The 14,488-nt window shown below is 45.9% G+C and overlaps 1 protein-coding gene across 2 annotated transcripts in view; it reads right to left on the reverse strand.

Moving 5' to 3' along the window:
- Positions 1-13,365, reverse strand: part of nhsa (Nance-Horan syndrome a (congenital cataracts and dental anomalies)) — a 45,540-nt gene extending 32,175 nt beyond the window's left edge. For both annotated transcript variants that reach the window (XM_086114853.1, XM_086114852.1), the window contains exon 1: positions 12,838-13,365. In XM_086114853.1, coding sequence (XP_085970979.1) covers positions 12,838-13,144 — 307 coding nt within the window. In that variant the 5' untranslated portion in view covers positions 13,145-13,365. The remainder of the gene's footprint in view (positions 1-12,837) is intronic.
- Between the last annotated feature and the right edge of the window lie 1,123 nt (positions 13,366-14,488).

Genomic DNA, 14,488 nt, shown 5'->3' on the forward strand with positions numbered 1-14,488 from the left:
TCCGGAAAGCCTCGGGCAACGGTTGCACCGATGAACATGAAAGTCGGTGGACGTGTCAGAAGAGGATGCGGGGAAAAAGTCTCAAGGAGCCATGCTCCAAATTGAACAGGAAGTCGGCCATTTTCAATCGAAGGAGCTATTTGGGGGGGGGGGGGGGGGCGAATTGCACGTTTTTTGCCCATCTCCTTTTGTGGATTTTGCCCAATCAGAAGCGGGTGTCCAAGACAGATAGCCAACACGACATTGAATAGCTTTGGTGTCGGTGTTTTGATCGATGGCCACAACGTGCCCCAATAATTCGGTGGTACGCCAATCAGAACGGGATGCATGAAAATGTCTCGAGGAACGACGTCTCAAATTGGTGTCAATATTCGATGATCATCTCAAGGATGCACCATGAAACATGGACCAAAAAATGAATCGTCTCTTCGGGACCATGCGGAGAAATTCACCAATTTCAACAAGCGTGTGGCTTCCGGTGACAAATGTCCGTATTTTGTGGGTCCCCAACACATCTCTCCCCGACCCCAAAACTCATCCAGTCGTGTACCCTGACCCGATCGACATAATGTACACCGTACGACCCCCCTCCCCCCTAAAAAAAAATCTATCCCTTGAAGCCAGTTCGAGTCAGCGACATGAAATTTGGTTGTCGATGCCTAACGTGAGTCGACTCGCGAAAAACTCCCAAAGAGCCACGCCTCATCGCGAACAACTGGCACGCAACTGGAAAGCATATCGTCAAGCTTACAAAGTCATCGTACATCATGAAGAATTTGCCACGATGTCGTAAAATGGAAGAAAAAAAAAGTTTGAGTGAGACCGCCAAGACGGCTAAGCGAATAATCCCAAAAGCCCTGCGGAAAATTGAGCCTATAAACCTCGTTTGTCCCAGCGAGGCAGAAGGTTGAATCCCGACACGTTCTCTGGAAGGAACAATAAGACGTCTTGTCCGCCGCTCGGATGTCACAAGTGGAAGTTCCCTCCGAGGGCGACCTTTGCGCCGGTAACTGGAGCTTCCCGCTCCTGGAAATTCAAGTTCGGCGGAAGAAACGGAAAAGTAAACATTCAATTACACGGGACACCGGGGAGGCTCGGGACGAGCGAGCTCACCGGCTATTTTTACACAATTTCCCCCCAAAACACAGCAGGGTGTTATTTTTGTCCGTTTCAGTCCTCAGAAGTCGTATGAAATCTGAAGTGAAAAGCGCTTCGGCCAGACGACAAAGCAGAGAACAGAACGGCGAGCGGGTCAACCGCGATTTTCTCCGCCCCAGCGGGCCTGCGCTGCGAGCGGGTTGGGCCCGTATCCCAGAAATGGAAAAAAAAAAAAAAGTGGGATAGCGAGAGAAAGAAGAGCGACTAGAAAGCATGCATGCCAGTCGGAGAAAAGGAACCAACATGCCCCGAGGGGGCCCGCAGAATAAAAGATGAAGGAGGAGGGTGAAAGGAAGCAACAAAAGCCGGAGTGGTAGCCGCCGCTACCGCCACCGCCGCCGCCGCCTCCTCCTCGCGTGCGCTTCACTGCACAACAAGCCCAAATGGCAACTTCTCACGCTGACCTCAGGTTAATCCGCAACTTTTATTGCTCCCTTAAGCATGAACATCGTCAATATCTGCACAGGATCGAGTACACCAGGTTGATATTTGAGAGCTATCGGACATAATCTTTGAAGGAGCCCGTGGAAATCGTCAAAATGACTTCTTTTTGATTATTTATTTATATATTTTTGGTGGGTTGACTCATGATGGACATGCCGACCAAATTTCAGCCTGAAAAGGCTGAATTTTGGAAATTGTGGAGTAGGATTCCACGACGAGTGATCAAACTTTGCCACTTTGGTCCGCTCACAAAATTCTTTTTTTTTTTTTTTTTTGTTTATTGAACATAAAACATATATACAGTAATAATTTGACAGAAAATAAGGTAGATAAAAAAAGTAAAAAGAAAGAAATCAATCTTCATTCAACACAGTTATTATGTTCAAGGGAGTAGGAAGAAGTAAAAAACTTATCTAGTCCTACCCCGTTATGTGATTGTATCTAATAAATCATTTTTATATCAATCAGAAAAGAAAAAAGTAAGAAGAAAGAAGTCTCCATTAAGGCTCATACTTTACCCTTAGCCGTGATATTTTTACAACTTTTGGTTTGTATCGGGATTATATACTTCCACACCCTGACACTCTTGTGTCAATTTTCTCTTGTATTCATAATGGATATTTATATACCTTTCTCTATTTATCAACTTAATTCTGATTTATCATTATATTTAATGTTTTGAATTTATCATTTTAACTCTGATTGATGTAGGTTGTTTGTACTATTTTTTTGAATTATTTTTAAGTCTCAATCGGGACTTTGAAAGAACAGACTTTCTGGGTCTTTTCTGACATTTTTTTTTGGTATGCCTGCCTACTCACAATACTGGGAGGTCCAAAAAAAAATTAATAGACAGTTGAGTTTTGTAATTAACATCCAGTTCATCCAACATCCAACAACTTTGCTCCACCCTCAAGCAATGACTAAAACTAAAATTTGCAGTTTCGCGTCACCCATCTGACCAGGATACAAACCTCAAATTTGGTAGCATTCAGACAAAATCTCCAGCACTCGTTTGTCTTTGAAAGACCCCCCCCCCCCCCGTTAACATCGCAAAATAACCTGAAAATTGTTGCCATCATCTAACCAAAATAGCCAACTTTTAGTCTTTTCTGCCGGAGCCTTTTTTTGTGGGTCAACTCATCATAGAAACGTCGACCAAATTTCACATGCTCGGTGAAACTGAATGTGAGAGTTTTTGCATTTCGCAGCGAGCGGTCAAACTTGTGAATCGCACGAAGCCTCGGAGGCGCGGCGCATTCAAAGGCTTCCGTTGGCCTTCTGCGGTGACGAGAAGCAGAGCCAGCCCCCAAAACGTACGTCTGGGGGTTTGAGAGCGACTGCGTAAACACTCCCGGCCTCCCACTCGAGTGTTAGCCTGACAAGTGAGGAAGAGCAGCAACGTGCAACTGATAACAACCATCACGGGGGCCCCGAGAGGAAGAGACCCCCAAATAAAGTCATAAAATAAACAACGTTTATAGTCGGCGCAGAGTAAGGCTTTCGCGTACTGTGGTAACCTTGGCTTTAGACTTTAAATTTTTCGTGGGACCACACAGATGCCTCAAACCTCTTTGAATTTTTGTAGGCGTATCTAGCAGGACAATGCCTCAAGGACACACGCCTCCAAGATCAACCCCAAATGCCAGTTCGTTTGGCAACATGAAATTTGGTCGGTGTGTCTATTTTGAATGAACCCACCAAAAAAGTCCCAGGAAGCCATGCCTGAATGGATACAGCAAGCCATCCATGGGTTGGTCCGAAGCAGAAATTTTAGGCATTTTCAGGACATACTTATGCTTGAGATTTGCCCGATTGCTAACAACGCTAATGCTCATCATTTTTGTTTTCAGGGGTTCCTCTTCTAACTCCACAATTTGGAAAAAATAAAAAAATGAATCAGCCCTCCAAGCCAGTTCCACTGCATGAAATTTGGGAGCAACATCGTTGATGACCCTGAAAAGACACTGGGAGTTGGCCATTTGGGGTTTTCAAGCGGCTATTTTATGATCATTTCAAACTCTCAACAGGCCCGGGAGAAACTCTTCTCCGAGATGAGACTCTGACGTTTGTTTTATGGCCGGATAGGATCTTTATCTCCAGATATGGGAAGCTGTCGTCTTGCTTGTCTTGATGATGAGGTGGAGGGGGGTGGGGGTGCATGATGACTTGACCCCTGACCTCAAAGGCTTGCCGACCTGGCCCACCCCCCCCAACATTCACAACACAAAAGAGCAAACACGGTCGCCCTCCATCTTGCGGAGTGGCCAATTAAGAGTGGATTTGGGCTTTGACAAGATGGTGAATGGCCGACAGGTCAGCGGGGCGTCAAACGCCGGGTGGAAGAGGCCACATCATTAAACTGTCAAGCCAAATGACCGAAACAAGCTCATGCTTCATTTTTGATGATCTGAAGAGCAGCACTGAAAACCTCGAGAGCAGCGTCTGGAAAAAAGTGGGACCCGTCCCTGTGGTAGTCTTCAAAGAAACCCAACGAGTACGTTTCTTTGAAATTTGTATCAGAGTTGCCCGACAAACCAAATTCTGGACTATTGCTCGCTTTTTTTGGGGGGGGGGGAGGGGCGAAATATTACCGTAATGACCATACACTAGGCGCATCGGATTTTTAGGCGCACTGTGAGCTTTGAAAGAAAATGGAAGGCTTTGAGGTGCGCCTTTTGGTGCGGAAAATACAGAAACGTTTCAAAAGTAGAACAACAGTCCACACGGTGGGCAGAACTGTCAAACGGACCCCAAATTCCAACAAGAGCCCACATTGAGGACCACTGCCAAGGATGTTCTTGCATTTACAACTCCTGCGCTTTGTTTAGTCTGAAGGCCGAAAGTTGTCCTTCATGCGTTCCTCTTCAGCGGGGCGGTCACCCGGCTCAGCGTTTGGTCTGCGGCCGCTTTTGTCAATCCCGCGTCGCTTTGGACTCGCTCGCCGAAAACTAAACGGCAGCGTGCCGTTTCGGACGTCTCCTGCCCACATTCGTTTTTTCTGTGGCGACCTTTGACAGCCCCGGAGGGCAATAAAACTATTTTGTCGCTCGTAGCCGGGAGCAATTCAGGCCACCAGCGCTGAGCGCGGCTTTGAAGCGAAAGCATCAACTGCCCGCCCCTTTGGAGGCCGCAAAGGACGCAAAAAGGTGACGGTGAGAAAAACAAAGAGTTGAATTGTACGCCTCTGATATCTGCCGCGAGAGATTCGGCGGAAGCGGGCCATCGTGGCGGTGAGTCACTGTCAGATGAAGACCAGTACGGTGTTTGTTTTTTTTAGTCATGCAGTCAATCACCATTTCCTGCGGTTAAGTTCCTATCTTCTAAACTCTCGAGGTTCAGGAGGTCTGCCGAACAAGTTGGGCGGTAACGGCGGCGAGCAAACATGCCACCCGGCAGTTTTCAACAGGAAGGAAGCACGAGTGAATTTTGCGGGCTTCGCCATGCAGGTGTTTAGACTGCGATCGGACTGGAATGTCAACCTGGATCCGCCGACCGCCTGTCTGAGAAAAAGCCCTGTCGTCGTCAATCATCAGACCACCCCCCCCCCCCACCCCGGCGCATCCAGAAGCACCTGAGAATTTTTTTTTTTATCAAGGGGGAAAAGGATTCAGGACTCGACTAAGCGAGTTGGGACGGCCGTTGGGAGTACTTTGACCTTGGGATTTGAATGACATTTTTTGGGACGGTTTTGAGAGACCCCCCCCCCCCCCCCCCCCACCCAGGCCGATCTGGTCAAAGTGGCTGAGAAGGACGCTTGGAGTTCCTTGCTCAAGCCGCTGACTCGGGATACCGGTTTGAGTTTTGGGCCACGTGACGTCAACATTTTTCAAGTCTATTTTCTACTTGGGATATTTTCTTTCAAAATTTAGGTGACGTTCTGAATTGTTTGATTGACCAGATTTGAGACTTTTATTTGGAATTTTTGATCTGTCTGTAAAGTTATTTGACTGCTCAAAATTCTTGTTGCAGTTTTGGGCCACGTTTCCTTGGAATTTGAGGTCAATTTCAGGGTCGTTCCACCACCAACATTTTTGGCATTTTCCTACTTGAGGATCATATTTTCTTTGCAAATTGAGTTGAGTTGTTTGACTGATTCTACTGTTGAAACACATTTTAGTTGGAATTTGGGTTCAGCGCTTGAGTTGTTCACCTTCCAAAGTTGGAGAATCTTGTTCTTGTTATGGAATATAATTTTCTGGGAATTTTAGGCCAATTTTTGAGACATTGAAGAGCCAAAATTCTGGGCTCTACTTTTTCTATATATACTGTATATTTTTTTTTACATCTGCAATTTTAGGTCAGGTTTTAAGTTTTTTTTGTGTGCCCGTATTCTTGACTCTCTCCCTACTTTTGGATGAGATGTTTTTGATTCACTTGATTTATTTACTGCCGATGATGATGACGAAAAAGCCCTTTTGGGGTCAAAAGCACCTTGGGATTTAACGGAGTCTTCGGTTCAAGGCCAAGATCGTTTTTGGTTGGTTTCTCATCCCACACTGTTTTGTTTTTTGTTTGTTTGTTTGTTTTTTCTTTTCCTCTTTAGTTATTTTTTTGGAGGAACCGAGAGGGTAGCTTTAGCTCCCAACTGCATTCCACCAGAGAGGCTCAGGCTGCTTCAAAACGCAAATGTTAGCCTAGACCGGCAAAAATATACAAAAAAAAAAAAACAAGACTCTCCGAGGGATTTCAGGTTCAGGCCCCATCTCGGAAGCACTTGCTCTGGATGTGGCTTCCCACCGCAGGAATTTTAAGTGTAATCACTCACACATTTCTCCACCAACCCCCCCCCCCCCAGGGCAATTAAAATCTTGAACCTTGCCTTTAGCAGAACGCCCCCCCCCCTCAAGTCTCACTTGGACCCCACAACAAGCACACTTTGCAAATTTATGCAGCACGTGTGGAGGGCAAAGTCCTTGAAGTCGAAGCCAGCCCCGGGGGGGTTCCCGGTCACTGGCTGGACAAGAACGGTTCAGTGGCAAACATTTCAAGGGCTCGCTGGGACGCGGAGGATTTATTTATTTTTTTTAAAGACCGACCCCCCCCCCCCCAAAAAAGTCTTTCAAGCAAGCCTCGACTGCCTGTTCACACTCCCGTTGTCCATAAATGGGACACCGCCGCATGAAAATCCCTTGGAGGAAACCGAAAGAAGATTCTGGCTCGCGCGGCACTCCAAAGAGATGTTTATCTTTCACTCCCACTTCAAGTTTGCGGTAAAAGTGACCCACCAAACAAAGAATCAAGCATACATTTCAACACCAAAATGTTCAACCAAAACCACACGACAACGGAAGTCGGTTCGCTCAATGCCAACATAAAATGCAGAATGTCACGGACAAGCTAACAATAAATAGCATTCACGTTATGGTTAGCATAAACCGTCAGACAACTGCTACTCTCACACACCGTAAATATTCAACCGCATGTTCAAACCTTTGTCCAAAAGAAAGTCCGCTACCTTAGCGAGAGTGGCTGCCTTTACTTTTTGTTCTTCTACTTTCTTCCTTTCATAACTTTGCTACTGTAAATTGGGAATTTCTCCATTGTGAGACGAGTAAAGGTTTTCTTATACTTAACTCATTCACTACCAGCCAATTCTGGACCAAGTCTGAAAAGACGTATAAAAACGTCTTTGGGAGTGAATGAGTTAACGCTAACATATAACATGCAGCCACACAGACCGGCTAGCCTAAATTAGCATAGATGTCACGGTCATTATCAACCTCCAAACATCTTATACTGTCACATGAACAAGCATCACATACAAATCGAAAATCTCACGCGCATTTATATTCATATTGGGGACTCCAAAAGTAGTTGGGCACCTTCTCTGCCTCTTCTTACTTCTCAATTACACTGCATGTTTTCCAGAAGACCTCAGCGCTGCCCGGCATGTGTGCGTAGTACACTGACGGCGCTCTAAATTTGGACATGCCTCCCTACACAGTACAAAATCCAGAGAAATTTGCTGGGAAAAAAAAGGGGGTTGACTGAAAAAAACAAAAAAAACAAAAAACAAAAACAGAAGCTACACTCTGAGAATGTTGCGTATAATCCAAAAGGAAGCGGTGGTGATGACATCAGCGGAATAACACCAACAAGTATCAAGGCTGTCTGGGCACAGTCACTGTCTGGGAAGTACGACGAAGGGCAGGGAGGAGGAGGAGGAGGAAGGCAAGCCTTTGAAAACGCTCTCTATCATTAGCAGCGCCACTAAATCAACGGCAGGTTGTTCGGACCTGCAGAAATATGCCTGCGATAATGAAAGAGAAAAAAAGCTCGTTAGACGTCGTAAAAGGCGAAAGATATCCCAAGGGAGCCTTGGCCCCGCCTGCCTTTGTGCAAAGTCGTCCCCCCCGTTCTGAGCGTCCCGTGACAGGATTGTTTCGATGCTCCGATTGACATTGCGGGTCAAAGAGATCAATTCCCATTTCGTGTCTTGATGCCTTTTTTTTCACGATTAATTTACATTTCACGCAATGCCTATTCGATATGATTTGCGTTGACATGATCTGCAAATATGACCCAAAGCATACCACATCACAAGCTACGCACACAACATCTATATTTCATTGCAATGATGTGATCCAAAGCATACCACATCATACGCGCGACAACCTTCGATCTGGGAAAGACCAGCTCGTGACCCGTAGCAAACCGCGCCATATGTCCAATATTAATTTATCTATCTTCGGAAAAGGAATAGCTCATGATCCAAATCATACCACATCATATGCCAAATATGTATCACTCTGGCGATGAAAAAGATCATCTCACAATTCACAGCAGAAGACATCATATATCCAACACCCATCAGTCGATCAAAAGGACCAGCTCACGACCCAAAGCATACCACATCATGAACGCCAGCTCTGAATCGATATATCTCACGGATGAGTTAATGATCCAACGCGTACCACATCATGTCCAACATCTAACATCGAACTGTAAGTGTAGCGTTCACCCGAATGGTGCGCGTAACCACACTTGGCAACGCAAAAGTCACGCTAGCTGCCAGGCAGAGATGCTAATGCGCTTTTCCAGGCGGCGAAAACGATGAGCTCAAATCCTCTTCCGAGTCATCCCGGCCCGGAAAAGGCGGCGGGAACGTCGCGACTGCGCAGCAGGAGAAAATGAAGCTGCAGGCTCGCTCAAGCCAGCGGGGGAAAAAAATACTCGTTGCGTAACAAACACGCAGTGGACATGGACGGCCACCGCTGCCAACGCCCGCGATTGACACCCCAGCCTCGAGAATCAAACGCAACGAATCAACACATTTGCACTCGAGCTACACCTGTAGAAATCCTTTGCACTACAAGTACCGCCATCATGATCCAATTATTATTATTATTTTATTTTTTTTAAAGGACATTCAATACTTTTGTAAGCCACTGTTGGATTAGATGAATGATTCCGTTCAAAAATGACACCGAAATAAAATTTCAAAACAAAATGTTAATCAAGGTGAAATGGAAATGTCTTGAACCTTAAAAGACGGAAATTGATTTCCTCATTCATACCTTCACGTTAGATATTAAAACAAACCAAAAGAAAAAAGTCATGATCCAAAGCATACCACATCGTGAGTCCCACGCCATGAAAGGGAGCTTCCCCAAAGCATCCCACATCATACCGAATGTTCAACATCTATCTGTTGGGAGGAACACCCACGATCCAAAGCACGCCACATCACATGACACATCTTTTCCCACCAATTTTTCGATAAAAAGTCACGATCCAAAGCATACCACATCGCGCAGGCAACTTTTGTCCGATCACACGACGCAAAGTAACCCACATCACATGACGAACATTTTTCCACCGATTTACCGAAGGAAAGGAACTCCCATCATCCAAAGCATACCACATCAACATTAGGAATGATGTGGGCTTCAAAAAGTGTGTGTTGGGTGTTTTTTTTTTTTTTTAACACTTTTATGACAAGTTCGGAATGTTAAAACGATTCCTTCCCCCCGTCTCTATTTCAGGTCTATATTTCTCCAGCCCTTGCGAGAAGCCGCTCGCTTTTGGGACAGGAATGTGCTGAGCCGCCAGCCGTTGTGCTCAGTTTGGGAAAAGCCTCGTAACTTAAAACCCGCTACGGCCGGACGGACGCCGTCTGGCGAGCGCGCCGTCCGCCGGTCCGTCCAAACACGTGCCCGATGGGACGTTTGCCAGACGCCTTCTTCAAGCTGGTTTTGGAGCGAAAAGTTTTCGTGTCATTTGGGCCTCACCCCATTCCCTCGCGGGAGCGCAACCCAACACCGGGCGGAACAATCCGGGGCTCACCCCGAGTCAAATTTAAACATTTTTCAGGGAGCCTCTCGCAATCCCACGTTGAATTCTTTCCATTAAGACGTATCGGAAAAATGAAAGCAGTTCATTCAAAAATGACATATACAGTAGGTCCTTCCTCATTAGGTCCACGGATTTTCAAAAAAGAGCAATCCAACCCCCCCAAAGCCCCGTGCCCTCATTTACACCGATTGTCATGCAGATGAAGTATGGCCCTGTTTTTAAGGATACCCCCACCCCCTGACCCCCCCCTGACCCGACACCATTCATGTCATTTGGGCAACTTTTTTGCAGGCGTTGATCCGCTGGGCTCGCACGGATCTACGACAACATGTGGCATGAAAATTTCGCCTTCTGGTGTCACTCGGCTACTCGAATCAAATCGAGAAGCGCTCGCTCATTTTCACGTGCGCTATTTGCAGCCTGGTTCGGTCCCCGTGTCTTTAAGGGGCGTGGCCTAGTGCCTAATTACTGGGTGGATTTCAGACAGCAGCTTTCAACACAAGAAAGTGTGAGTGTTAAATTTCACTGCACCGACCCGGAGTTGCGTTCACCGTAATTCCTCGTTTATCGCGGGGTTTATAAATCCACCAACTTTGCACGTATGATTTTCTTATCCGGAATTGAAATTTTCACGTACGCACTTCATCACAGACCAGCACTACAGTATATGCATGTGAGGTGCCGTTCTTCTTTTTGTCCACTTGGTGTTGCCGTTCACACATTGCACACCAGAGTCACTTTGGCAGTCGACGTGCGTCGACTTTTCAAAAGACGGGTCGGCTCTGTTGAGTTTCAATCAACGATTTCCTGACCGGAGCATTCGCAACTGTGGTGTACGGTGACGGCGTCAGGTTGCAATTCGTTCTGGTTGGCGGAAAATCACAACAGAGCAGGAGAGGAGAGTGTCAGGTGATAAACTAGACAACCACGTCTTAAAAGTTTTTTTTTTTGTTTTTTTTTGGTCCCGTCGGCCATAAATTTAAAAAATTTAACGTTGTACCCCCATTCGGTGTCGGCGCCATTGATGCAGAAAAGTGACAGAGGACAACGACGGGGAACGACTTTTTTTTAAGATGACAGGTCAGATTTCAGTTGCCATTCAGGCAAGATTTGGATAATGGGGGGGGGGGGGGCAGATAAACACCTTGAGGCAGCGGAAGTAAAGAAACGCGTGGAAGGGTCTGCGGGGTGGGCATGTATGGGCTTGCTCAGCTCAAACGGGCATGTCGTCTTTGCATTTCGACCACGGCAACTGTTTGGTTAGAGAGCTCATGCCTAAACTTGGTTTCCAGGTCAGGTTTTAAATCAAACATGGTGAAGCGGCATTTGGCTGTTATGCTGCATGCAAATTATATTCTACGTGCGCCAACAGAAGTGAAATCAGCTCCAATTAGAAATGCTTTTAAATCCAGGTTAAAACCTTTCCAGAACTCAATTTCAGTGGGAGGACTTTTGTTCCGTTTCGAAGGCTACTTTCAATATCTTTCCTTTGCTTTCAAATTTCCTTTGGCAAATGTGTTTAAATGGTGTCAACGTGAGCTTTTTGGTCCTTTGATTCAAGCGACGAAGCTACCTTTGTTCTCTTTCGATTTCCTTTTAAGTGTCGTGCTTTGGCTCGTGTGAAGCGCATCGAGTTGTCTCGGACATAAAGTGCACCCGAAGCAACGAAGCCGCCTTGCCTTTTACGCTCTAGATATGAAAACGGGTCGCCATTTTCCCTTTTGTCAACCTCCACGGGTTATATGACAATGTAAAAAAAATTGCAAACACAGAGAGGAATTTTACTTTCAAGATGTCGAGGAAAGCGGCAAGTTCCGGCAATTTCAGGTAGTTATGCGTCTTCTACAGCGAAGGGATGCCCAAGTGCTTCCTGCTGTGTGCGTGTGGGCTTTACCATACATAAAAACACTCTCCCTTAACAGAGTGGGGGATAAGGGTGGGGGGGGCACTTGGTTTTAAAAGAACCAGGCCTGGCCACATGCTGTGTTATCTGGGTCATGAATTCTTAACCGGCAGCCATGCAGAGTTCAACCTGTTTACTTGCATGAATGGGGCAAATAAGAAGAAAAGGCCGCCCGGACACGCCTCTCCCACAAGTCACACTTGGGGGGGGGGGGGGGGGGGAAAGCATTTGGATGGCGGGTATTCATCTTCAGGCATCATCCGGCACTGCGCTACTTGACATCGCGGCGTCGTGCTACGAAAAGGCATTTGGCTTGGCCGTCCGCAACGCGAGAAATCTCAGAATGACGATCATAAAAAGGACAAATGCTGGCGAGGTATCATCATGACCGTTCAGATCTGAAGGCAGAGCCACCAAGCAGTTTTTACAAACATTTCAACAACTTTCAAGCTATGTTAGAGGAGAAAATTGTTTTTGGGCCACTAATTATTATCAGACATGCAGGGTATACATTTTAAAAAGATGGGTGTTGCATCGGGCTCAGTACAATTCAGTTGTATTTAACTTTTTGACTGAATATTTTTTTATTCAGCATTTATGGGGGTATATTTTTCACCTTTTATCCATGTTACATTTTAAGACAATCTACATTTGAAAGCTATAAATATCAACACCGCACTTTTTTTTTTTAACACAACAGTGCCAGGTGAATTTTTATCATTGCGTTCCAAAAAGGAGGACGGCATGTTGATTAGGTGGAAACTTTGCCATCGTTTCAGCGAAATTATTGAAGTGTGAAAAGACGACAGGTCTTTTTTTTTTTTTTAAAGTTGATGTAGGCATCTTATTCTAAAGATATTTCGGGCTGGGGTCAAATGCATTTCAATCACAAGTAAAACGAACAGCAAATGACTGAAAACGACTTTTTTTTTTAAACGCACACAAAAGTGACTTACATGAAAGAAACGAGTGAGGCGAATTCAGTGAAAGTGCGTCTTAAGCATTGGGAGTAGTAGAAGAAGGTGTGTACTCACGGACTGCCTCCTGTTTGGGGTCCATCTCGCAGCAAGTCTCCTGGAGCCGCCCGACCTTCCGCTGCAGCCCGCGGAGCCTGTGGCCGGTGGCGGCCAGGTCGCCCTCCAGCTCGTGGAACACCGAGCAGGCGTGCTTGGCCAGGTCGGACAGCTGGCGGAGGGTCCGAGCCAGCGCCACATGGGTGACGGATAGCAGGTCGTGGAAGGGCGAGCCCTCGTCGCCGTCCGCGTCGCCCTCCTCCGGCTCCTCGCCCCTCTCGACGCGGCAGAGGGACCGGGGCTCCACCAGCCGCTTAAAGAACGGCATGTCGCTCGGCGTAAATCCGGCAAAAGTGAGGCCAAAGTGGGCGCAGACGCTGTCCACGCCTCGGGCCGCCGTGATCCGCTCGGCGTGGCTTCAGATGCCCCCCATGCTTGTTGCATCTGGGAGGGCGGACTGAGGCGCTCCTGTAGTCTGCCCGCTTCCAATGCAGCCTGACTTTTTTACGCCCCCCCGCACCACCACAGCAGCTCCACACTAACTAGAGGTGGTTTTTAAAAACTCAAAGAGGGGGAGCAGGTAAAACACGGCGCGGAACTTATGGAGCAGGACTCGACTAAAAAAAATGGACCAGCGTGCTGCCTTCATGGACCCCGGGAAAACACAGTAACACACGAAGATCGGTGAAAAGGGTCCGCGAGGAGAGCACTTGGCGCCGATAAAAACAAAACGTACTCATTTGATTGATTTATTTTATCTTAAAAAGGTTGATGGGTGGAATGCAAAGAACAGGGCTCAACTACAAGAAGCTTCGAGTGTTGTCTTTGGGCACATTGTGAAAACAACCGCGCACAGATTTCGGCAGAAAAATTTGGCAACAATGGAAACACATCTTAATTATTTTTATGAGGGATTTATAGCTAGATAAATGAAAATGTTTGTTCTGAGACTCTTAAACGAAAAAAAAAAAGACACAACACCCTGTTTGGATGTCCCTTCCCTAAAATAGATGCCTGGTGCCTTGCTAGCGAGCTCGATGGACATATGAATTAAAAATATATGTGAGGGTTGTTAATTGGCACGCTGAATCTGAGTGGCCCCTTGAAGAAAAATGGTAGAAAAAAAATGATATTCTCTAACACTCCAACCAACCAATCATTATTTGATCCGCTTATCCTCAATAACTTTTTAAAATGTATTTCTTTTTTCTTTGTTTTAAAAGGCAAACAATTCTTCGAAGGAAAAAAAAATCCCAGAAAAGTATAAATATTAAAAAGAGTAAAATCTGGAAAAATAATGGTCGAATATGCGAATTCGCAGGTGCAGAACTGTGAATATGCATTGACTGTAGTTTTAAATTGCAAAATCAAAATTCAACACGAGATGTCAAACATGTCTTTGTTGCACTTACACTGCCCTATACTACAATGCAAGTAGGCCTAATGATTTTTTTTTCATATTTGGGATGATATGCAAGGATAAACACAGTACTTCAATAATATTCAAATATTGAGTGAGTTGATTTTTGTGAAAAAAAAATGTAGAAAATGAGTTCTTGCACTTAATGTTGGCTTCTTGTGTAGTTTTGTGCCATCCTTGAATCGTCATTTTTATGCAAGAGAGCCTCTTGTACTGTGGGGGGGGGGGGCCCCCAACAAGTGGTCATTTTGT

This window comes from Hippocampus guttulatus, chromosome 7, assembly GCF_054856545.1.
Source record: "Hippocampus guttulatus isolate MCC_2025c chromosome 7, RoL_Hgut_1.0, whole genome shotgun sequence".
Classification (NCBI taxonomy): Eukaryota; Metazoa; Chordata; class Actinopteri; order Syngnathiformes; family Syngnathidae; genus Hippocampus; species Hippocampus guttulatus.